At 38.2% G+C, this 26,452-nt stretch overlaps 2 protein-coding genes across 2 annotated transcripts; one reads left to right on the top strand and one right to left on the bottom strand.

The window, feature by feature from the left end:
* Positions 1 to 296: 296 nt before the first annotated feature.
* On the bottom strand, positions 297 to 12,848 carry tbc1d12a (TBC1 domain family, member 12a). The gene is made up of 13 exons (XM_053509938.1): positions 10,282 to 12,848; positions 7,586 to 7,706; positions 5,880 to 5,956; positions 5,695 to 5,777; positions 5,327 to 5,444; positions 4,917 to 5,023; positions 4,666 to 4,746; positions 3,162 to 3,247; positions 2,785 to 2,856; positions 2,559 to 2,687; positions 2,178 to 2,287; positions 1,399 to 1,657; positions 297 to 1,313 (listed from the first exon to the last, which is right to left on the bottom strand). Exons 1-13 carry the CDS (start codon positions 12,558 to 12,560, stop codon positions 1,242 to 1,244), a joined length of 3,594 nt encoding a protein of 1,197 aa, XP_053365913.1. The 5' UTR covers positions 12,561 to 12,848; the 3' UTR covers positions 297 to 1,241.
* Positions 12,849 to 21,959: 9,111 nt separating this feature from the next.
* Positions 21,960 to 23,306, top strand: LOC128536046 (D(1) dopamine receptor). Its single transcript, XM_053510191.1, has one exon. The coding sequence runs from the start codon at positions 21,960 to 21,962 to the stop codon at positions 23,304 to 23,306; it is 1,347 nt and encodes a 448-aa protein (XP_053366166.1).
* The last annotated feature ends 3,146 nt before the right edge of the window (positions 23,307 to 26,452 follow it).

The raw sequence follows: 26,452 nt of genomic DNA, 5'->3' as shown, positions 1-26,452 counted from the left end.
CAGGAGTGTTTTTGAAGAGTTTGGCACAAGTGTTTGTGTGTGTTAGCAATATACGGTTTGGCACTTGTGGGTGCATCAGATCTTAGGCTGCTGGGGTGTGTGTGTGTGTGTAGAAATTGCACTTGAGTGTATCTGCCTCATAGATTAGCTTTAAGTTTATTAGCCACAATCAGCACTACTGCATTTTGAGCAAAATCTTATGTGTGTGTGTGTGTGTGTGTGTGTGTGGAGTATTTTAAAAGTGTATGGAAACAAGAATGTCCTTTAATGACGGTCAATTCTTGAGCACTCAGACATTTCATTTTTCTTTCATTAAATCATTTAATTTTTTAAAATATTATAAATATAACTTCAGGACAAAATTCTGTTTAAAGATCATGGTAGTGGGGAAAAAACCCATTCACCGTATGTCCTGTCAGCGCTCACGGCTGTAAAATATTACAAAACAAGACGGTTAGACATATCGTTTCAGCTTTTTAACCCAGACGCCTGCTCTAAAGAAAATAAAATCAATCTCTAGCAAAGAGCTCCCTTTAGAGGGCGACATTGCACATATGGTCACTGACATAATATCTGGAAACGTATCAGAATAATAAAGTGTCGCTTTTGTTGCTCGTCTTCAAGTAACGTTCAGGGTAACGGTTTGTCGTTGCGTCCTTTAGGTTGCCGTTTAACCGTTTAATCCTTGGCTCGAGGAGGGCGGAGCTTAAGTTAACTAAATCTCATGACATCACAACAGCAGTTACAGAATGTGAACGTGAGCTAGCCTGCTAGGAAACGTTAGATAGCTACTGAGGTATTCTTAAACTTACCTTGGCTAACTCAGTATTGCGTGCAGGAAGCTAGCATAATGTAAAAGAATTTTTTTTTAAAAAGATGTAATAGGTAATAGGCTCTTTGAATTTAAGATAAGCTCCACCCTTAATAACTCGAAAGGATTGTTGTTTATGGTATTCGCACGGCCTTACACTTGCGTTAGTGTGTATTGCACTTGTGTCTGTGCGTACTTGCTTTACAGTCACAAACATTTGGCACATGGTACAACTTCATTCACTCACTCACTCACTCTCTCTCACACACACGCACGCACGCACAGAGAAATGTCCTCTCTGCATCAGGTGAATCCGCGGCTTCTTCCCACGATCTTCCCCGAGTGGCCGAACCTCTGCAGTCCGACTTGTTAACACTGTACACCAGGACCCCGTTAAACATCCCAAACATCATAAACACTCTGTACGGCGTTAGCTTCTTAATGCAGGACTTCCTGTTTTATCAGCCTCTTTAGGTCCATCTTTCACCAGAGCTGAAAAAACCTGAAACAGAAAACACTTTCCAGAACACCACACACACACGCCTGTACTTTATGGATGTTCGCACAGTATTGGGTTGGGTGTGTACCTGGTTCCAGCGGCGGTTGTTGCTGAGCATGTGTGTGTTAGAGATGCAGGTGAAGAGTGTGTGAGCCGGGGTGTTCTGCGGGAGGCGGGACAGGAACTGGGCGCTGTGGATGAAGTCCATCTGCAGCAGGACGTCCTGATAGAGCCGCAATATTCCTAATGCAGTGCGGAACAGGGCTTCCTCTCCGTCACGGCAAAACAAATCCCACACGCGGCATGCCACGTCCAGCGGCAACGGCTTACTGTAGAGCGTGAAGATCCTAAACACACAGTCAGAGTGTACCAATAATTCTTTTAGACAGCAGGGTGTAGGGAATATGGATGACTTTGTAGGGAGTTGTGTAAGTAAAATGGGGGGGGGGTTAGGATTTGGAAGAGAACAGGTGGAAGTGAGGAGTGACTAGGGATGCCGTGCACCCTAGGAATAAGGTGCCGAGAACTGACAGTAAGGGATAAAAATATAAAGAAGGGAACTGGGATTAGGGAGTGGAAAACAGTGTAGGGAATGTGTTATAGGGAAGTGGGAGTGGAGATTGGAAATAGGGTATGAAGAGAGAGGTGGCATAGAGAAGGTTTTAGGGAATAGGGAGTTAGAGAAATTGGAGTAGGGATTTGGGAACTGGGAAAAGGGAATTGGGAGTACGGAGGAGAGAAGAGGAAGTAGGGATTAACTATCTCGGGGTGGAGAATTGGGAATCCTTATTGTGGTGGAGAGAACACGGATTAGGGAACATAGAATAGGGACTAGAGAATAGGTAAGAAGGAGAAGGAAACACTTACCAGTCTATGAGGTAAAAGTCTGGAGTCAGACTGTTGCTATGAAAGTGCTGGAATAATTTGGGCAGATTCTCCTCGAAGAAAACCTCAAAGACAGCGAAATACTTCAGCATCTGCAGAGCAATCAGCGTCAGTTAGAGCAGGGAAATCCCAATCCAAATTCAGAAAACAGTTATGATGTCTGAGATAGTGGCAGCCCCCGACACGACTTACGAAGGAGGAGGAGGAAGAGGACTGTACCAGGTTAATTACATTTTACAATTATAAATATTAATATAGCGCAGGCTGTTACAGAGACTGGGTAATATTAACTGAATGGCTTTGATGAATAGCAAGACAGCACCTGGGTTAACTGTCAAAGGTGTGTGTGTGTGCGTGCATTACCAGGTCATGGTCCACCCTGAAGAAGGCCATTTGACACGGTTTGTTGAGGAGGTTGGCAAAGGCAATAAAAGCATCGGCTTCCTCAAGGTTCAGGATAAGGACAGCAGCTATGAAGGACATTCCCTGCACCTTTAACACACACACACACACACTTTAGTACCGAAATCCACAACACACAGTCATAAGGTGATTAGTGTGCAACCTGTGATAAAAAGTCAATACTCACATATCCTACATCAGGTCTGTAGCAGGTGTATGCTCCCAAAACATTGTGCAAAACATCATGATACGGTCCACCCTTCAGAGAGAGAGACAGAAAAGGTGTGTGAGTAAATGTGTAAGTGAGTGATATTAAGAGAGTGATGTCATGAAAGAGAGTGAGAATTAGAGCAATAGTGAGTGAATAACAGTAAGAGTGAAAGTGTGTGTAAGAGAGACAGAGAGAGTGTGAAAGTGAAAATGATATCGACAGTGATGAGAGAGAAAAAGTGTGTGTGAGAGTAAAAAGTGTGTGAGAGGTACAGTGAAAGATTATAGAACATCAAATGCTCATAACCAATTCAATGTATTTTTTTTTCTTTTTCTGTCAAACCTCTTCCTCACCTTCTGAAAGATATAAAGCGAGGGGAAGGTTCTGAAGATGTCCAGCTTAATCAGGTCCAAACTCGACTCCTTGTCTACACCACAATCTGAAATACAAACAGAAACGATAAGAGATCGGTTAATAACTAACAGTTACATTAGAACTGAAAAGCACATGTAGCAAGACGGGGCATTAGCACACACGCTGATATCGCTAGCAAGAAAAAAATATTTTATCAGGCGCCTTCCTTATCTGCAGATCTGCAACAACGTTAAGGTCACATGTTCTTGAGCAGACGCCTGTTTGTAGCATCAATTTATGGAATAAATGTAAATTCCAAATATTATTTTTAATTTTTTTTCAAATATTAATTTAATTAAAAAAATATATTACAAGAATAGGTTGATATTTTTGAGGCAAAGCGTACAGTAGTTCCATGTCTTTATTTAGGCATTGTTATAGAAATTGAGTGCTCTTATCCACTGGAGCTGCCACATTTCAGCCAATCGTGAACCAGGATACATCGGCAGTTGTGTGCGCGTATAAAGATCATAAGCTGCTCTTAATGTTTTCATTTAAAACCATCAACAGCTGCAGTTACAGTCAAACCTTATAATACGAGCACAATTTATTTCCAGAAGCATGCTTGTATATCAAAGGGAATTTCCCCAAAAGAAATAATGAAAACTTTGATAATTTTTTCCACAACCCAAAAATATTCACATGACAATAATAATTACATAATATAAAGTTCAAATAAAACAAATTAACCTGCACTTTACCTTTAAAAAGAATCAAGACTTGTGACGAGAAAAGAAGCAGGGGGGCTACTGTGTATTACAACACGCACACACATAACCGAAATTACTCCTCTGAACAGCTTCATCTTCCGCACTGCTATGGCCTTTTAAACTTTTTTTTTTCTTAACAGGGACTGTTGTTGCAGTACAGTTACTAAAGAACAGTCACTACGCTTGGACACAAAATAAAAATAAAAAATGCTTTAGGTGCACACACACACGTTGCCATTAGTGACGCACATGCACTGAGACTGAGCTGATTACCCACAATCCCACAGCACAAAAGAGAGAAGAGACATTTGCCCAGTTGTGATCACATAACACTCCGTAGACAAAGTGCATGTGTTCTACAGTACTCGTAAATTATTTTTCATTTTCCTTGCCTTGCATACCAAGGCAAATATTTGCATACCAATTTCCCCGCAATCCAAGGTTCCAATGTATTTAATTTATTTTTACGAGTTAATTCATCAAACTTTGAAGAGAAAAGTTTGAATAGACTCAATAAATGAATAAATATGTAACGTGAAATATATTTGATCTATTTTTGATCATAGAATCAAGATGTTTGTAAAGGCAATTAAATAAAGCTGATGATTAAAGTTTATAAATTATCCTACGTTTTTATTATAACAAGTATAACTGTCTTATAAGGCTAATAAACACTTCACACTCTAGAACGTCTCCATAACCCGTTACACCCTGAATGAACATGAGCTCGTACCTTCATTCTCACTGAGCGACCCAGTCTCGTTAAAACTGCGCCACTTCTCTTTAGCTCGAGACAGAAAGATTTCATACAGTTCTGTAAACAAATACACACACACACACACAGTCTCACTATCGTGTATATTTAACATTTGCTGATGTTATTTGAAAACCTGTCCTGCAAGTTAAAAACCTGTTCATGACCAATAACGTTATTAAGAGAAGATAATATCGATGCACAAGTAAGAATATCGTTTTCATTTTTACCGGGTGTGATGTTGAGCTCGTTTCCGATAGCGAGGCTCCAGATTTTGCCGCGGATGCTCGGTGGAAGACCCTGCCACCACAACTCCCGCACACGTCGTGTGTTCCTCCTGAATAATCCACCCAAAAATTAATCAGTCCATCAGATTCTATACTAATGCATTTTCCAACTAATCATCTCTCTGACTAAGATATTTGTGCAAACATTAAGAACCTCACTGTTCTTGGATAGAGCAATAGAACAGCTCGTTCATTTCTATAGCAAAAGCTCATTCGTTTCTATAGTAAAAGCTCATTCACATTTACTAGCCCTGAAATTACTTTAAAAATAACCATGTTTATGGAAGGAGTCTCCAGTGTCAGTGCTTTGTGACAGTAACAGAGGTGAAGCTGTCATAAGTCTGTGCACCCACATGTTCTCCCAGTTGGGCAGGATCTCCGTGTTCCAGACCACCAGAGCGCGGGCGATGCTCTCCTCCTGTCGGTAGCGCTCCTTCATCTGTTTCTTTTTACGCTGAGCCTCCTTTAGCTCTAAGCATGGAGGAAAGAAGCAGAGGAGGTGAGGAGACGAAAAGAAAAAGATAGGAAACAGAAACACACTCAACATCAAGCATAACACTCTGCCAACCACAAAAAGAGTCATTTCATTTTTTCTGTATATTCTGATTTTCTGCCCCCTAGTGGCCAAGCTCATATTACTGACACCCAGCCTGATGAGAGTAATGTGAAGAAGTGTGAAGTGTCCTGTGTAGGTGGGAAAGCGAGTGCAGTCGCTCCTCACCTCTCCTTTTGACTCCTGCCATCATCTCACTGTACTGCTGTCTGTGTCTCTCAGCTTCTTCCTCAGACTTCGCTGGCAGGTTCCTGAAAAGAAAGAGTTTATTGTTGTGTGTTTTCGGACTGATGTAAGGCGGTAAAGTATTCTTTATTTATATACATGGTGTTTTGGGTGTAGAGAAGTCTTACGCAGGTCTGTCCTCCAGAATGAGGCCCGTGGTGGAGAGAGGCTCGAACTCCAGATTCTTGCGTCTAACTGGCACATGCTGGGAAAGAGAGAATTAGAGAGAGATAGGAAACAGGAATAGTTAAACATAAAAAACAGGCAGAAAGACAGAGAAACAGAGAATCAAAGAGCAACAGAAAAAGAAAGAGGCAGAAAAAAGTAATAGAAATGCAGAGGTAAAGAGAGAGAGAGCGAGAGACACAGATACAGAGGTAGAGACAGAAAGAAAGTGAGAGATATGCAAAAATAGTGACAGATATAGAGAGAGACAGACTCAGAGGTAGATACAGAGAGAAAGTGAAAGATACGCAAAGGTACAGATAAACAGAGGCAGAGAGGGATAGAAAAGGGAGAGAGAGATAGAACAGGAAAAGAGACAGAAGGAGAGATATTTTAGTCCATCTTTAACACCCTCCCATTGTCTCCTAATCTTCAGTAGGGTGTTTTCAGACATCCTAACATGTGCTAATGAAACATTCCTGCTATACATTAGTTGAGACTCCTCCCACTCAAACACAGCTATGCACTCTGTCCTGTCACATCGTCAAGGTGTTCACCGCTTTCATTTACCCTCCGGGTGTCACCTCAACACCTCAGCTGCTACAAAAGCGTCCTAAATCATGACCTTTATCATTATTGCCTGAGGGAAAGCATTAATCACATCTCTATCCTCATTACCAATGCATGGACCATGAATATGCAAATTAGGATACACCCACATGCCCTTGTTCCAGCCGTTAAACCTTAATAGCTCAGACATTCACATATTCATAAATAAAGTGCACACACTCAGGCCTCTAAATTATTAAACACATCGCTAGAGAAGGCGAACGTGGATGTTAAATTTATCAGTAATGTGATTAAGGATATTATTTAATATAAACAATACATGTAAACATTTTATCCAAATCCTGTCACGTGTGTGTGCGCTTCCCACAAGTCCTCACTCTGCACGAATGTGAGATGTAAATTTTGCTCATTTTAGTTAAAAAAAGTGTTTTGAATGAGAAGCACTGTGCGTGTGTGTGTGTGTGCATGTGCACGCGATTGTGTGCGTGTCTGTGTGTGTGTGTGTGTTCACACAGAATACAGAGAGACACCTGTGGATAGCGTGGGTTGAATCATAAGCAAGCTCAAATCTACTCAACACACACACACACACAGATAGAGAGAGGAAGCCAGACAGCTATAGAAATGGCAGCTGCAACCTAAACACACACACACACACACACATACACAATCAAATTAATGTTCACGTCCAGTCTAGCTTAATGTTTGTTCGAAATCCAATACCAAGTCATGAATTTCATTTTTTTTTTTTTTATTATTTAGAGTGAAACGATTCTGAATCGATTTTGGACTCGAAATAATGAATCAAATCAACTAACAAAAAACTGATTTCATTACACCACTCTAGTGCACTGGGGTGCTGCAGTGTTTAAGGGCTTGGCTATTTCATAACTGAAATATCAGCGGGTTTCATTTCATCACACACACACACACACACACACACACACACACACACACACACACACACACACACACACACACACACAGTGACCCTTTCTTGAAACCAGATATTGACTCCTAAACATGAATCAAATCCACAGTCTCAGGGCGTCTCTCATGACCCCTCCCTCGGCACACTGCACTCCCTGCGCTTCCTTACCTGCGGGGGAAGTCTGCTGTCCCTGGTGTTGCTCCCTTTTGGAGAGATTTTTCCAAATAATCTCCATCCTGGTGCAGCTGTCGTGGCCTTGGGGTCTTTGAGCTTCCAGGAAAACAGACTCCTGTAGGGGCAGAAAGGAGAAACAGAAGGTCATAAAACATTGATTTGTAGTTGCTTATGTCACAGTGCTGCTAAATCCCGTCCTCTGATTGGTCAGAAGGTGTTGATTAATTCTCTGTAACAGCAGCTCTGACATTAGCACAGATTTACATTAATGCACTCGACTCTAATGTCATCCAGTCCATCTGTATATCACCTTATATGAATAACTTAAATAAAAGAGCAACACATCAATTCACATGCGACATATCACCATGGTTACATCGATGTCTCTGATTGGCGGGATTAACTTTGGTACTGAAAGAAAACTCGCTGCATTATCTCCCTGGCTTCAGGCTAAACATGTCCAAGGGTAAGGTGTGGCTCACGAGTTTAAATCCTACAACGCTGAAGTGTTTGTATTATTAACGTCACAGAGAGACAATCTAACCTCCACACACCGAACAGCATAAAACCAGTTCAGCTAAAAACATATTTGGAATGTCTCTTGCTCACACACACCTGAGAGTTGATTTGAAAACTATGAAGTCAATGTTATATACAAACGTATACAGGAAGTAATGAATGCTGTGATGAGGAGAGCGACCTCTAATAACCCCTGATTGCTTGCAGTGGGTAATCGTCTCCCATGTTCAGTCTCATCGCCGTGCTTCACTTGTACATTAAACATATGCGTGTATACTTATTATAACAGTGACCATTTGTGTACGCGCATGTTAATTCTTTTTTATGTGTCAAGTGTAGTGACTTTTCTTAAGTAAAAAAAAAAAAAAAAGCTGTAGCAGTGCGGAAGACGAATCTGTTTAACGACAATGCAATGTCCCCTTTCCGCTAATCCACAATTTTTCTGCTATAGAAATCCTAAAAAGAAGGCAAAAGCAAGTGTTATTAAAGACGTTAAAGAAATTTGCAGACAGAGACACACTGTCAGAGAGCAGTGATTCTGTTTTATGTGTGTGTGCGTCTGCGCTTTAGAAAGTTGTTCTACAAAGTAGCGCCTACATCCCTCTCTCATCTTACACCAGCCATGTTTCTTTTCAAAGGTAAAGTGCAGGTTAAATGGTTTTATTCCTGTTATACTGAACTTCCAGCCTCCTAACACACAGTATGACGCAGATCAATCAATGTTATCAGTTATCACCCAAACGAGGATGGGTTCCCTGAGTCTGGTTCCTCTCAAGGTTTCTTCCTATTGCCATCTCAGGGAGTTTTTTCTTGCCACTGTCAGGGACGATCTTATCATTTTGATTTATACGCATTCAACATTTCAAACAAACTTCCATAATTTCTTTTAATTGTGTGAAGCTACTTTGCAACAATGTCAATTGTTGAAAGCGCTATACAAATAAAATTGAATTAAATTTTTTCTTTAGATTTGTACTAATCTCTTTATATAAATATATTTTATATTAATATATTGGGTCAAAGTTTCCATTATTTCTTATAAGGAAACTCACTTTGATATATGAGTGATTTTGATTGCAATCACGCTTCCGGAATTAATTATGCTCGCAATCCAAGGTTTACCTGTGTGTATACACACGCGCAAGATAAAGATCTATTTAAAACATTAAAATCAGGTGACACATGCGTTGCTCATTAATATTCTTCTATTTTACTTTTATTTAACTGTTAACTTATGAATTCTATTTTATATCTTTAAAGCTGCACAATTAATTGCATACAAAAAGAAATTCATATAGTTTGTCGAAAATGTACTATAATATGTAAGTAAGTATTTGTTTATTATTTTTTTATGCTTTTTAGGTAATAAATAAATATTGCCGTACATTCTCGAGACTATTTTTGCCGTTACTTGCTGTTAGCCCCTATATATAAAACTGAAATTTTTAAAAATGGTAAAAATTAAAAAATGGTACATTCATTAGTTACATATGGCAGTTTAAATCTTTATCGAAATACGTCAAAATAATTGTGATATAATTTTTTTAATCAAATCATGCAGCTCTATTTACAATATGGTTAATATTGTTTTAATCATGTCTTAATTTTATTACTACTCATTATTAGTAACTTTTTTCTATTTTTTTCCCTCTTTTATATTTCTATTCATTATTCACTTCGACTATTATTATTATTATTATTAATTAGATTCTGATTTCCTTAGCATCGCTGACAATTTTCTATTATTAAATGTTTAAAATGGCTAATTTCATTATGTTTATTGCTGGCATTTTTTTTTATTTGAATCAGTTTTTAAAAATATATCTTTAAAGATTTATATACAACAATATATAACAAATTAATTTATAAATAAAACTAATTTTATATATATATATATATATATAAATATACATATATATATATATATATATAAATAATATAGCTATTTTAATTATGATTATTTATATTGTTAGATTAAAAAAAAAAAAAGATTTTATGAAACATTCTTCCGTTAAAATAACCATCACAAGCTAGCACGCCACAACAGGAAATGCAGTAACACCTTTTTTAATAAAAGAAAAAACAACTTTATTTGACGATATCTCACGTTGTTCCTCCACGAAGCTACATGACAACAGTTATATGCAATATCTTTAAACTCTCGCTCGTACCTTGTTAGAAAGTCAGCAAATCCTTGCCTCTTGTTTTCCGTCTGCTCAGCTGAAGGTTCGGGATCGGCGCATTTGCTCTCCTGAAGTTTATCAGGAGCACTCTGTCGACGGCCAAGCTCCAAACTGTTCATAATAACATCCATGTCTTCATCATCTACGAAATAGCCAACGTTACTGTCGTTCAGAGGAGTGGAGTCACAGCTAAGAGACACTGCCTGCCCAGGATTAGTTCTCAGAGTGCGTGGTCTTGCCACACCAACACTGTCACTAACATCTACTTCATGCTCCTGTCGTGTTTCAATCTCTTGCTTGATCATTTCTTCATTCACGTTAGCTATACAAAGCTTTGAGAGGTCCGAGATGGTTTCTGGCCCATGATCTAACGAGTTTCTAACTTCCTGTCCCCATTCTCCAGAGTTCCAAGGTTCCCTGATTGAATAAACAGGGATGGAGGAGGTTCCTGAAATGCTCCTTGGGTTTATTACTAAATATCCACAGTTCCCCACCCTGACACCTTTGTCTAGAGCTTCGGCTCTAAAGGTTCCTTCATGCTGACTTGTGTCCATTTGGATTTCAGGACAAGTCATGAATCCGTTAGGTATTTTCATTTCTGATTCTGTACAGAAGGAACTCGGATGCTTACTGACACACACCCAAGGGTGGACTTGACAGTCTGGATTTCCCCAAATGTCAAACTTGGCTTTTGTCGCATCATTCCCCAGCTTGGGATTCCCAGGAACCTGATCCCGGGATAAAACTTGGCTCACACCAGTTTCCTTCATGCTCATGGGTTCTCCAGTTACAACAGCAGCTGTTTTTACATCAACTGTATCTACATTTCTACATGTGGTCACGCTGACACCAATTCCTGTTACAAGTAAGCTAGGATTGGTTTTACCAGTAACTGCTGTTTCTCCAGATCTAGTTAGATTATCATGATTTCCTCCAATACTCATGGTTTCTCCAGTTACAGTCAAACAGGTGTTGTTATAACAGGCTCTGGCAGTTTCTTCTCGATCAACTGAGTTGCTGTTGGTTGTCCTACTGGCTGCACATTCTCCAGATGTGGCCAAACTGGTGCTGGTTTCTTTACTATCCACCATTTTATCAGCAACACTTGGACTTGCATTGGTTTCATAAGTTTGTGAGGCTTTATCTGCAGTAACATGTCTGATCTTGGTGCATTGAGGACCATCAGATTCCTCATTTGCAGTAAAATCACCATTGGTTTCTCCAGTGACTGTATGGTGTCTATTGGTCCAGATGGTGGTTGTTTCTTCAAATGCAGCCATGCTGGCACAGGCTCCAGCCATGGTAAGAATACCATCACTTCCTTCATCACTGACTGTTTTCTTAGCTAGTACAGCATTTAAGCCTTTGGTGCCCACTGTTTCTACTAAAGCAACTGAGTGGACGTTGATCCAATCTGTTATTTCTCCCGATGTTATCTGATAACCACTGGATTCTCCAGTACTGACAGTTTCTCCAATCACAATTGGATCTACTGCATCTAATGTATTTACAGGTCTAGATTCAGTCAGGCTGCCATTGGTTTCACTAAACCCAGCAACATCTCTAGTTATAGCCCAGTTTATGTTGGTTCCTATACCACCTGATGTTTCTGCAGATGTGTTCTTATTGCCAAATGCCCTGGCATGGAATTCCCAAACATCTGCATGAGTTCCATGAGATGTGACTGTGTGTCTAGATTCGGTCAGAGAATCATCATTTCCATAAGTTTCACCAAATGTAAGCCATCTGGAGTGGGTTCCTCTTTCCGTTTCTGATGTTTCCACAGATGTGATCAGATTGCCATTGGTTCCTCCAATAACTGTTGTTCCGTCACTCATAACCGGGCTGCCATGAAACCCCCAAAGATCCACAACTTTCCCATTCACGGTCAGGTGACCATCAGAACCATCACAATGTCTGTTTTGAGTTAGGTTAGGACTGATTTCTCCAAAACATCCTGTTTCTCCATCTGGTGCCCTGATGTGTCCAGATGTGTCAGCTTTGCATTCCCCACCCTTTGGTTCCAGACTCAGCTCAATCACACCATCAGGTTCGGAAAAACCATTGATCTGAGGTTCTTCAGAAGTGACCCAGGTTCCTCTTGAGTCAACAGGACATTTTGGACCTGGATTAAACACATTGTTCACACTCTGAGTCTGAGCCAGAGGTTGGAGAGTGTGTGATTTACAGCTCTCTGTTCGGTTTTCATTAACGTCCACGGCGAAAGTCAGGACGAACTCGGTACCGTCCTCTTGGTCCATTTCCATCACGGTCCAAACCCGGAAGTGCAAATACAAAACATAAGCTTCGCCTCTATCCGACTGCGAGGATTATACCGGCTTATTCCTCTGTTTCCACACCGGGATATCATTTTATACCCATGTACGCGCACACGAAGAAATCTTTAACTAAAGACTTCTCAAAATTATCTGTTTCATAACGCGAAAACACAAATATTCGGTGTAAACCGGGGCCATCACGGATAATGGGTAATATCCTGCTCTACATCGAAGCCGAGTTCAGCTTCGGTCCACCGCACGCGCAAACACAATCGCCATTTTGAATGGAGCAACGCCGGCGCCTGAGTTTACAACCGCATCCTTACTCCCTACTCAAGTGCCCTATTGAGGGAACAAAGTAACGCCACGCTCCGCCCTACGTAGTGCGATTCATATCCAATAGCTCTCCATTAGGGATTCAATCCTGGTGGCGTTCCCCTGCCCTACAAAATATATACGGAGGACCTTGGAAGAATTAAAGCGACATCTCTTGATAAAAGAGAGTAATTACAGCAATCTATGTAATTAATAATCAATTAAAAAACAAAGCTAATTAATACTACAGACAACTACATTGTAACTACAATTCATATTATCAAAAATAAATTACATATTTAGTTTATATTTGCTATAATTGCTTATACATTTAAAATGAATCAGTTTGTAAAAGTTTACAAAATTAAATGTAATTATATTTTCATAGAAACTCAGATTTTTTTTATTAAACAGTAATTTAATTAATAAATATTTTTTCTAATCTCTAATCTTTTTTCTTACTATTATTAAAAAATATCCATATATACACAATAATCTATAATGGTCAACACAAATAATAGGAAAAATTTAATAAAACCAAATTTTAAAAGCGATCCCTGTTATTATAATAACAAAATAATAAAATAACATTTATACCACACATATTAATTATAAAATACAATATAATAAAAGATAATGTGTAATGTAAATTTTTAAAGCATTGTACAAATACAATTTAGTACAATTAAACTAAATAATACATTTGTACCATAAAGGTACTAAAAGTAAATTGATATATAAAATAAAAAAAAAAATTTCTAGATTAATTAAAATAATTTTTCATTGCTGGATAATTCACACACAAAAATATATAAGGTTTTTGTAAAACAACAAACTAAAAGGTTATGTAAAAAATAATAAAACATAATTAATTTAAAAATCAATAAAAAAAGTTTACACTACTTAAAAACATTTAATAAATTAAATTATCATTAGAAATGTAAAAGAAAATGTAGTTAATTTTGGTTTATTAAAATATAAAAACATATTTCGGTGTAAATCGTGTTTCTGTTTGGCATAAATATCTGGATATTTAAACAATTTATTTGGTAACATTTTCCCTATTATATCATTAAATAAAAAATCAATAAGCAGTGATATGCATATGCACCTAAACAGAGCAGATTTGGTCATTATGGCCACTGCGTGGCACTACACCATCATGAACATCATCCACGTTTGTTATATCTGTTTTACTCTTTAGAGGACCTTACAGAGTAAACATGCTGCTCGGTCATTTTCTTTTATGACATTCAAGTGTGACTTTTCTCAGGTCAGAAAGCTGAGATATTCAGGACCTTCAGATTTATTACAAAACATTGAAGATAAGAGACACCTGGGTACTGAGAGATAAACTTTAATTTGGGGAGATAAACCTAAGTGCACAAAGATAAACCCAAGCTCAAAAGTTTTCTGTTTAATTGCTGTATCTTGATTTAACTTAATAAGCGCTACACACACAAAAAAATCATACCCCGTTTCATACTCCTCCTTTGTGAAGTAAATGGAATGAACTAGCACTTAAGGTTGCCTTTTCCCCAATACCTCATGAAATACATGATGAAACTATGATGAAACGTTGATGAAATACAGTCATCATGGTCATCGTTGATCGATTTTAAAAAGTCCCTGCATCTTATTCCACACCCAGGTTTATTATCCTCAGTACTATACATCTTCTAAAGACACTGCCAGATGGTCCAAGTATTATGGAGAACTGGTGGTTCTAGTATGATGTCAATTTATTACCTACAGTCTAATGCACATATTGAAGAGGCAAATCTGGAAGTCTGCATTCCTTAAAGACATCAGCAGGATTGGTCTCAGTTCCTGCTTCAGATCTCACTGCACAATTCAGCAGCACAACTGACTTATTTCCAGTGTGAACTTATTAAACTTATTACCTGGTTCCCCACATCTTTCTCCCTTAAAGGCAAACCTCACAGATTGATGTCTTATTTGGCGTGAAGAAGTTTCAGACCACCATTGAGGAAAAAGCCCATAATCAAACATGCAAAGGGTGATAGATAGAAAGAAAGGCATATGCATAAGTAGACAAAGAGGTAGTCAGGTACAATGAAAAACAAATATGCACACAAAGACTGACAGACAGACAGACAGACAAACAGATGAAAAGAAACATGATAATAGAGTAAATAGTGCTGTGTGCTTCCTTATTAATGTGTGTCATTTATTATCTCACAGACATTTGTGAAAATTACTTTCATTATTATTCACGCACCTGCTAAAAATAATCCGACTTTCTGTCCAAGCTAAGCAACCAGAAACATCCAGAAACACTTCAACAGACAAATAACTCACTCGAACAACAGTAACCGTGTCCGTCAGTCACTGGGGGTGGAGCTTAAGTTTAAGTATTTTTTATATCACTGATGCATCACTCCATAAACGTAATGATCACACCAGCTTTATTTAACAAAAAAGGACAAACTTATGCAAAAGATATCGGAATTGAGCATCAGCAAAATGGAGCATAACTGAGACACGCTTCTGACACGTACACTGTCATAACTTTAACACACATGAACTTTTACGTAGAGCACGGCTGCTCAAGTTTGCACTAAGGGTGTTATTTATGTGCCGATTTTACATTATAGATGTGAAACACATAATAGATGTGATAAGTGTGATTTTACCATATGGATCTGAATCAGCCCCCTACAAACAACATGAATAAAACAAAGAGGAGTTTAACATTATAATATTTTAAATACTAAAACGAAATATCTAATAAATAAATCACTAATTATTCCTGACATTTTGTCTGTTCCTTTCTCTCTCTCTCTTTTCCTCTTCCTTCTAGTTTTCATCATTTTTGTGTCTCCTTGTGCTTTTCTGATGCTTAGCACTGACTTTACTGTTTACTTACCCACTCTCATCTTCTATACCTCTTTATCCTGTATTCAGGGTAGCAGGGAGCCTGGAGCCTATCCCAGGAGGCTTAGGGCAAGAGGCGGGTTACACCCTGGACAGGATGCCAATCTATCACAGAGCACACACACATACGTACACACACACTCATTCACAAACTACAGGCAATTTGGGAATGCTAATTAGCCTAACCTGCATATCTTTGAAAGAAAACCGGAGTACGCAGGGGAAACCCATCAAGCAGAAGAAGAACATGTAAACTCCATGCACACAGAGAAGGGAATCGGGCCTGCCCAGGAATCGAACCGGGACCCTGGAGGTGCAAGTCGACAGTGCTAACCACTACAGCACTTTATTGTTTATTTTATCAAAATACATGTTTGTAGTGTATCAGTGTGTGTGTCAGTAACATACCTTCCCCATGGTAAGGTCAGGCTTTGCATGGAATTTCCCTAAGGTAAGAGTCAAGCTTAGCGTTACAGGTACTTTAAAAAATTGATAAGGAGTCCCCTTGTGCCACCAAAGACAGCTCTGACCCCTGAGTTGACCCTCTGAGTCTCCACAGGGCCTCTGAGGGGTGCTGTATTGTCTGACCTGAGAACAATGCTAGAGTTGAGTGATGTGAGTTGTGGGGTGGAGAGTCTGTGGATCGGACTTGTTTATCCAGCGAATCCCATGGGCCTTGACCAGATTGGGATCTGGAGAGTATGGAGGCCGTGTCGGGGGCCTTGGGCTCTTCGTCTGCTGGCAAAACAAATTTGTGCATTAGCTTTTCTGTGGGATCAAACCAGAAGGGCTGGTCTTTGGTTCTAATCTGCATGAGTGCGCCTTTAGTGCCATGATTCTGTCACTAGTTTACTGGGGTACTCATGGAAGAAAACCTGCATTTATGCCTGATCCGTGTATATTAATAATGTTAGCTAGCACTGATAAACGTTTATTCTTACACATATCTGTAACTAAGTGCCACATTATCAGCAGTGCTGATAATCTCGCTGAGTGAGAGATTTTGATTTCCGATCAGTTTTAACACTTCCTGAGCTTAGTAAGTGCAAGATGGTATGATTTCACAATGAGTGTTTCAGAAGTGTTTATGAAGTATTTCTAAGCCCAGCAAAATCAAAAATGGTGTTATACTATAATCACAAATCATTTTTGAAAATTCCTGTTTATCTTCACCACAGATGGATTTCTGCAACACCACTGGTTTGGACTTGTACTGTAGCAGACTGTGTAATATACAACTACAACCTTCTGCTGTGCAGCAGTGTTAGGATGACAGTTTAATGAGTGAACCTCTTGATACACACAATAGTGTGTCCAAATATTCGAGATTATTCTTGTAAAATAAGATATGTAAGTTCTGAGCCAAACACTCTGAGTATCACATACTGCTGGTAAATAAAAGAGCATAAGCCATTCTCATGTTCTGTAGAAATCCAGAGAAACAAAGAGGAGAAAGTTTTATAGACATCTGGAGGAAGTATGAGAGAGCGTGAGAAAGAGTGAGAGAGAGAGACAGACAGACTGAAAGTTAACAGTCTAGGGAAAATATCAGACAACAAAAAGTACTATCAATTGTTTTTGAGAATTTAGTAAATAAAATATTGACATGAATTCCATTAAACTATGTGAGTAACTAAAACAGAATTAAGAGATTATCAAATTAGTAATAAATAGTTAATAAGTATATAATATACGCAATAATCAAAACATAAAAAAATTGTATAATATTGACAATATATGACTTACATGAAATTTTAAAAGCCATTTTGCGATAAGTAAAACCTTTTGTATTTAATACTAACCTTTTGCTTTAATTGATAAAATACGTTGAATTTTTATGGATTTTAAGGTCAATTCTATCTGCATCTTTACAATGTGTGCACTCTTATAACTTACTTACATAACTTACATACTTGCATTCTAAATACTGTTAGTTAATCGATCATTATATAAAAAAATATACATTTAATACCTGGTGTTATTCTCTTCCCGGTAACAGCAATCATGGTAACACCAATAGCACTAACACCAATAACAATTTGGAGGAAAATCTAAACTATTTACAGAATGGCTTTCATGTGTAAGACCTCATGGTTTTTAATTATGTCAAAATTTATTAATTATTAGATGTAATCAGTTTTTACGTCCAAAGTTATAATTATAAAATAAATAACATCAATGATGAATTTAAAAGCTTCACATAAATTGCTTTAATAAATTGACATTTCTAAACACCTTCCTACCTCTTAACATCTACCCTCTATCTTTTTTAAAGATTGGGCTCCTATTCTAGCTCCTATAGTTTTAAAGACTATAAATAGCAGCTTGGGATGCTAAGGTGGTACCCAGAAATTTTAAACATGCAGTTGTGCAGCCTTTGTTAAAAAAAAAACTAATCTTGATCCGTCTGTGTCTTTAATTACAGACCAATCTCTAATGATTAAGATTCCGGAGAAAATAGTATATAAACAACTAATAAGTTATCTTAAGGAGCATGAAATTCTTGAGGTCTTTCAGTCTGGTTTTAGGGCTCTTCACAGTACCAAAACAGCTCTGTTAAGGGTCTTAAATGACATTTATCATATTACCGATTCTGGTGATTCTGTGATTTTTCTGCTGCTTGACTTAACTTCTGCCTTTAACACAGTAGACCATGACATCCTTCTGTCACGCTTAGAACACTGAGTGGGAATTAGAGGGACAGCTCTAGACTGGTTTAGGTCCTATCTTATTGATAGAACATATTTTGTTAGTCTTGGAGATCTTGAGTCCTCATCAGCTATCCTTGGACCCTTTCTTTTCTCTTTGTATTTGTTGACGCTTGGCTGAGAAAACATGGCATCTCCTTTCACTGCTATGCAGATGATAGTCAGATTTATCTCCCATTAAAACAGAAGAAAGGCTTCTCTGTCAAGCCTCTATTAACATGTCTAGATGACATAAAGACATGGTTAGGCAAATTTGTTTTTTTAATTTTAGTGATAAAAAAACGAAGGTTTTGGTATTTGGTCCTGGTGCCAGGGGTAGAGTTCCACCTTCGGATTTAGGAGCCTTGGAGCAGTATGTTAAACCTTCAAACTTAAACTTTCAGTATGTTAAAGCGTCAAATTTGGGTGTTATTTTTTTACCATGGCATTAAATTTGATAAACAGATCAGTACTGTGGTTCTTTCAAACTCAGTTTCTTTCAACTAAGACAATTGGCAAAACTTAAGCCTGTTTTGTCCTTTAAGCATTTTGAAATAGCCATCCAAGCCTTTATCACCACTCACATCGATTACTGTAATGCTTTGTATTTCAGGGTTTCACAGGCAGCATTACATCAACTACAACTGATCCAAAACCCTGCCGCTCAACTCTTAACAACTACCTGTAAAAGAGAACATATCTCTCCAGTTCTGGCTTCCCTTCATTGGCTTCCGGTACAGTAACGAATAAATTTTTGAATTCTTTTGGTCACGTTTAAATGTTTACATGGCCTTGCCCCGCCCTACAGTACTTCTCGGATTTGCTTCAGCCCTATGCCTCACCCCGGTCTCTTAGATCATCAGATAAACTTTTGCTGACTGTTCCTAAAACCAAATGAAAGCTTAGGGGTGATCAGTCGTTCTCTGTAGCGGCAGCCAAATTGTGGAATTACCTACCTTTGACTATTCAAGAGGCCACATTACTGAAGGGTTTAAGTCCCATCTTAAAACTCAAATGTTTTCTCTGGCGTTTAAACAATGAGATGTTGATTTTATATATTCTGTTTGATTGGATATGGGTGTGATGTTATTTTAATTATGTCTTTTTATATTATTTTATTGTTTATGTAAAGCACTTTGGGGCATTCCTGTTGTTAAATTGCTATACAAATAAAGTTGAGTTAAGTTGTGTTACGTTTTGCATTTGCAAAAACATTTTTTAATGTTAAATAGAGTAACACAAATGACAGTTTGTGGTAAGTGATATTTATTTAACCCTATAAATTATAAACCGATTATTGATTCATGATTTCAGTGTTTCACATATTTTAGGATCTCGATGTTATTGTGAATAAGCTTTATATTTCATAAAAAGAGAATATATTTAGATGAAAAGTATATGGTCTCACTTTAATGTATGATCCAGCACATGGGAGTAATATCTTTTAAACATTGACATTGACTGGACAATCATGGACACATGCATGCAATACATATTTACATATCTGAAACAGTTGCACATGACACTTTCATAAGTCACTTTTCATGCATATTTGCACAGCCATTGCCACTGTAAAACATTTTAAAAAATTTATATATATATATCCCCCCCATATTCCTATATTTTTAGATTTCGAATTTTTTTTATTATGCCCTTATTTGTACAGTTTGTTTATTTTACTAGTTACATTTATTTTCTTTCGTATTTCTTTTTATTAATATTTATTCCTTATATACTTTTTATTTTCTTTTTAGGGTCACCGGCGGTCGTACAAGCATTTCACTGCATATCGTACTGTGTATGACTGTGTATGTGACAAATAAAATTTGAATTTGATCAAAGTGACAAAACATTTCCTTGAACTTGGCTTTTTTTTTTAAATCCTACAATTAAATATTAAACATTAAAGTAAGAAAATGTTTAATGATTGAAAGTATGCACACTATATTTATTGAACAGGTGTCAGATATGTTAATTCATATGATTCTGGCATCAGTAAAACTAAGTGACAGCACTTTCCACCATTTTGCCCCACATACTGTTAGGACAAACACTGAACTGAACAGTTTATTAGGTTTAATTTCATTTACCAGGTGTGTGCGTGTCTGTGTGTGTGCGCGCGCTTCGAGAAGAGTCCAATCAGAGCCTGATGATGACTTTAGCTCATTTCTTCAGACAGAATGAGACATCTAGGCAGTGTGTGTGTGTGTGTGGGGGGGGGTGTTTCGGTGGAGACGGACAGAAGGCAGGAGTGCCAGAAAGACCGGAGCGCGCGTGCGGACAAGAAAGGATAGATAAAGACGATAATAAAGTTAGAACAGCACGAAGGATGGAGAGAACGGCGTTAACACGACGAACACTCCGCGTTAACCGTCAGAATCTGAAACATACGCGGTTTATGTTAAAAGGGAAATAAATGAAATAGACAAGAGCGCGCGCGCCACGGGAGGAGCGAGCGCAGGAGGAGTGCGCGTGAACCGACACTACACATTACACACCTGGGGAAAACGTGGAGGTTTATACACATTTTCTGGGTTTTCTTTGCTACAAACGAGGGACTTTTTGTAAGCCATGGACTCGGAACTCTTGTGAAAGGAGTGAGAAATGAGGAGTCGGTAAAGCACCGCGAGCGCCCGCGTAAAGAAGCAAGACAGGAGTTCAAGAGAAACGAGGAAAATACGATTAAGAACGAGAAAGACATGGAAGCCCGTGCTGCTGAGTTAGTTCGTCTTTTTCTCTCTCTCTTAAAAGAATAAACGCATCCAGACCAAATAAGGGAAGTTTAAGACATGAAATGTTTTACAAATTATAGAAAAAATGGAGAACTTGTTCTAGAAACGTTACTAAGGAATTTGAAACATTCTTTGGCTGAAATAAACTTTGCATGGACTGTTTTTGCAGATCATCTCTTTAAATCGTATATATATATTTTTTTACTTCAAAAGAGAAGCTTTCTTGTGTATCGTGAGATCGAAAACCAGGACCAAGCATGGTGACCCCTTAGGCCTGACTCTTAACTTTAAAATAATTTGCACTGTGTCCTTTAAAAAAATGTAAATTTAGAGCTAAATGTGGATTTGGAGATTTAAAAAACACAATGCATGAGAAACGAGTTTCCTAAAGGATGAGAAAGACACGGAAGAATTCTTTTGTCCAGAATGAAGATGCGAAGTTTAAGACATGATACTTTTCACAAATTACAAAAAAACAACAACAGGAAAACTTGTTGGGGAAACTTTACTAAGAAAATGGCATCTTTTTAAATCAAACTTTTACAAATGGAGAAGCCTTTTTGTGTATCGTGAGTTCAAACCAAGGACCCTGCATGATCCTTGGGCATGCCCCTTAACCTTAAATTGATTTGGATTGTGTCCTCTAAAAAAAATTAAATTTAGAGCTAAGTGTCAATTTGCACTGGTTAAAATACGAGTGTTTAATTTACCGAACCCAAAGAAGAGGAACAGAGACCTGTTGTTTAATTTGCAAAATGACAAACTTTACAAATGACACAGCAGTGGTGCGGGCGGACGAGGATGACGATGACGATGAAGCGGAGAGTGGGCGGAGCGCAAGGGTCCTGCTTGGATTCGTTCTGTTTGTGCTGATCGTGTGGACGCTGCTGGGGAACACGCTGGTGTGTGCCGCTGTGGTAAAGTTCCGCCACCTACGTTCCAAAGTCACCAACTTCTTCGTGATCTCGCTGGCCGTGTCAGACCTGTTCGTGGCTGTGCTAGTGATGCCATGGGAGGCGATGTCAGCTGTGGCAGGGGCGTGGCTATTTGGGCGTGTGTTCTGTGCTATTTGGGTGGCATTTGACATCATGTGCTCGACAGCATCCATCCTGAATTTGTGCATCATTAGCGTAGATCGATACTGGGCCATCGCGAGCCCGTTCCGCTATGAACGCAAAATGACACAGCGTGTAGCCTTCATAATGATTGGTGTAGCCTGGACGCTGTCCGTACTCATTTCCTTTATCCCTGTGCAGCTCAACTGGCACGAGGCAGACGAGGATGAAGACACTAACATCCTTGGAGAGACAAACTTCAATGCAAATGTTAGCAATGATAATTGTAAAGCTAACCTGAACCGTACGTATGCTATCTCATCCTCACTAATTAGCTTTTACATCCCAGTGGTGATCATGATTGCTACGTACACGCGGATTTTCCGAATTGCACAGACGCAGATTAGACGGATTTCCTCGTTGGAAAGAGCAGCAGGACACGATGGGAGCGGAGAAAATTCAAACCCGCTGAAAACGGCTTTCAAAAAAGAAACAAAGGTCCTGAAGACATTGTCCGTCATTATGGGCGTGTTTGTGTGCTGCTGGCTGCCGTTTTTCGTGCTAAACTGCGTGGTGCCATTCTGCCAATGCGTCAGTGACACCACCTTTGCAGTCTTTGTCTGGTTTGGCTGGGCCAACTCCTCACTCAACCCTGTAATCTACGCCTTCAATGCTGACTTCCGCAAAGCTTTCTCCTCCATCCTGGGCTGCCACAAACTGTTCCCCAGCACAACTGTCGAGGCCGTGAACTTCAGCAATGAGCTTGTGTCTTACCATCATGACACGACGCTGCAGAAAGAAGCTCCGCCTCCAATTCCTCCCAAAGAGGAAGAGCGTGCTCTGCGAGCTCGTAAGACTTCCTCTCTGAGCTCCTCCTCTTCCTGTGTCGGAGTGGGCGGAGTATTTCGTGATCACACGCATGTGCTGCTACCTAGCGTGGGCCGGTGCGAGTGTGACGCAGAGATCTCGCTGGACACCATCACGCCATTCACCTCCACCGCCATGATGGAGTGCGGCGGGATCCCGGGACAGATCATCAACGAGTGACAGCTATCCATAATCCATAATCACCATAGAGAGGAATTAATTTAGGTCTTGAGTTCTTTACATTAACACTGTTCCATTTAAAAGTTGTAACATATGGAAACCTTCTTAGAACCTGAGAACACCTTCTAGAAAGAAAAATGCCATTATTGTCAGGTTTGGCATCAAATCTTAGTAATAATAATAATAATGATGTGATTTTAGGTTTTCCTTGTGTCTCCCCGTGGTTTCCTCCCGGTTCTTGGGTTTTCTTCAGTGTGTCAGGGTTTACTGTGGTTTCCTAAACCTCTGTTCTTTTATAAAAAAATACTTTCCCACCAACACCCAGGATTCTACAACAAATTCCACAGGGTCAGTGAGGGGTTCCATTCTCCTTCATGAAAAGCTCTTTGTGTTCAGACTGCCTGCTTAAATCTGATTTTTAACATATTCAGATAGGAATCATTTTTCTTTTGATTAGTCTTAACAGTAAAATATATAGTCTGAATTTGCAAATCTGATCCTAACCGTATCCAGAAGTGGTTTAAAATCAGATTTCCAAAGATGTGTTTTGGTCTTTACACTCTACCTGCTCAAATTGGATTTTAAACTGTACGTCGCAACCCAGCATGGTAGTTCAAGCTTAGGCGATCATGTGGTATGGGACGTGGATCCATGGTGAAAACTGGTTAAAAAACAAATAGGAAGACAACGGTTAAAATGGAGATAAAAATATATATAATAAAATATAATAAAAAAAGAAATATGTAGAAAGTTAAGTTGGCATGCTTTAGGAGGGTATTTTTTTTTTTTTTTAGATTTTTGCACTATTACCAATAAGTATGTGACTTGATCTAACCAGTGCATATAAGTCGACAATGTGTCAGATTTGAGTCTGAACAGAGCCAAATTCTATTTAACCACTTTCACATAGCCATGTGGACAGTCAGTCCTAATAATCAGATTTTAGAAGAAATCTATTTTGCCTGCAGTCATAACAAGGTCTAAGAGAATATACAGCATATTCATACAGTTTTTATAATGCTGAAAAATCAAAAATCAAGGATCGAAGTCAAACTGCAACAAACTTCTGAATGACCATTGTCAGTAATTTTGTTGGTTTTATTTTATATTCTTGATCTACAGTTTTTGTGTTTAGTTTTTTTTTCCTGCGCTGTATTATTTATCACTGTAGACATTTTTAAAACACAGACACAAGTGTGTAATTTTTTTTTTCATTTGTGTTACATAACTGTTTAAGTAACATTTTAAACTTTATTAAAACATTTAAAATTATTAAAATGTAATAAACAACAAACTGCACTTACTTAAGGTTTCTTCATATTTGGAAACTATCCAACTGTTTTACAACACAAAGTTTTGGCACCCCTTTATCTGTTTCGAATATCAGTAGCAATGATCTGCCTTCCGAAACCATCATAATAGCATCAAGGGATTTTTAAATGACATATTTATCATGCGCTTAAACTGTAAGAATGACAACACTTAACTAGTCTCACTAACTAGCCTAGCTTTTTGCTCTCCAGGTTAGTTTGTTAGTCTCAGCATTAAGATCAGTGTACTTCTGGTGACGAGGAGGTTGTTTGTTATGACATGAAGAGCTGTGTGTTATCCACTCACTTTCACTTTTATAGGAATACCTGCTCATTCATGCAATCAGTAATCAGCAGCAGAACAATGCAGTACAGTTCAAGAGCTCCAGGAAATGTTTACACTAAAATGAAGAATTTTTTTTTTTTTCTTTGACTGTGGCATGTTTTAGCTGGTTTGAGTCACTGTGGAGCTCCTGAGAGGCTTTTCACAAATAACCAACTAGCACACATCTGGAGTTTACATACAATGCTGATATATTATATAGGTCTACCAAGAAAACTAATACAGGACATTTTGAAATAAAAGCTTGCTCTTGTCTAAATTGATATTTTTTTCTTGTCTTAATTGATAAAAGTCTCTCCTTACAATTATGGGGATTAAAAGTCTTTTTTCAAATCAGGTCAACATTAACACCATTTGCCATTTTGTCGCAAAAAAACAGAGCTGCTAGCTGAAGAAGGATTTTAGCTAGTTAAATCTAAAATTAATAAAAAAAAAAAGAAATGAGTGAAAATAATTTAACAGTATTTACATTACCTAAAGATAAAATAATTGTTGCAGTGAGACATTTAATAATTTGGTTCACGAAATATTGACTGATAAATACTGTAAATTGCCACTTTTTAATCGTTAAATCTTACTGTTAAAGCTGTGACGGAAACGCAACATTAGTCAGTGACTGATTTAAAACAACAACTCCTTATTTGGAAGTCCTGTCAGTTTGCATTGAAAGGGAAGGCTCCAGATCTCAAAGTGCAGGTTTAGGTGTTTGGATATGTCATGTAATGCTAAAGGTATCATTATTTTTTGGCAACCAGAATATGGGAATGACATTGCAAAAATGTAGGAATTACAAAAAGCTTATATTATTACTATTTTTGTTAATAGAAACAACTGTAGTTATTTAATTAACTTATATATCATCATAAAAAAAACAGTATTGTTCTGGAATGTAGAAAATAAATGAAAAAACATTTTGACTGGTACAATATATTTCCCCTCTTCCTTTTTTTTTGTTTTAGGTTTTTGGATATTTGTCACCAAATTGAGGTCATCAGATCGAGGTCATCAAACAAATTTTGATATTACAGAAAGATTGCTGAGGAAATCTAGGGAATTAGAAATATTTAGTTTCACTGTCAGACCTGTTGAATCAAGAAACAAATGAGAAGCAAAGTAAAGGACATTTCAGTCTGGAAAGGGTTACTAAGCCATTTCTAAGGCTTTAGGACTCCAGAGAACCATGGTGAGAGCAGTGGTAAACATTCCCATAAGTGTCCGGCCTGCCAAAATTTCTCCAAGAGCACAACAACGACACAAAAGAACCCAGAACAACATTTAAGGAACTACAGCCCTCAACTGGCCCCAAACATCTTGATTTTATCCAAGACTTCCCTATTTTGATTATCCCCAAGGCAAATATACTGTGGACTGTTGAGCTGTGATGTTCAACGTTTTGGAAGGTGTGCGTCACATTACATCTAGTGTAAAACTAACGCAGCATTTTATAAAAAGATCATTATTCCAACAGTCAAACATGGTGGTTGTAGTGTGAT

The sequence above is a fragment of the Clarias gariepinus genome, chromosome 13 (genome assembly GCF_024256425.1).
Source record: "Clarias gariepinus isolate MV-2021 ecotype Netherlands chromosome 13, CGAR_prim_01v2, whole genome shotgun sequence".
In the NCBI taxonomy this organism is placed as follows: domain Eukaryota; kingdom Metazoa; phylum Chordata; class Actinopteri; order Siluriformes; family Clariidae; genus Clarias; species Clarias gariepinus.
The sequence above is the reverse complement of the archived record's forward strand: the minus strand, read 5'-3'. Positions and strand labels throughout refer to the sequence as shown.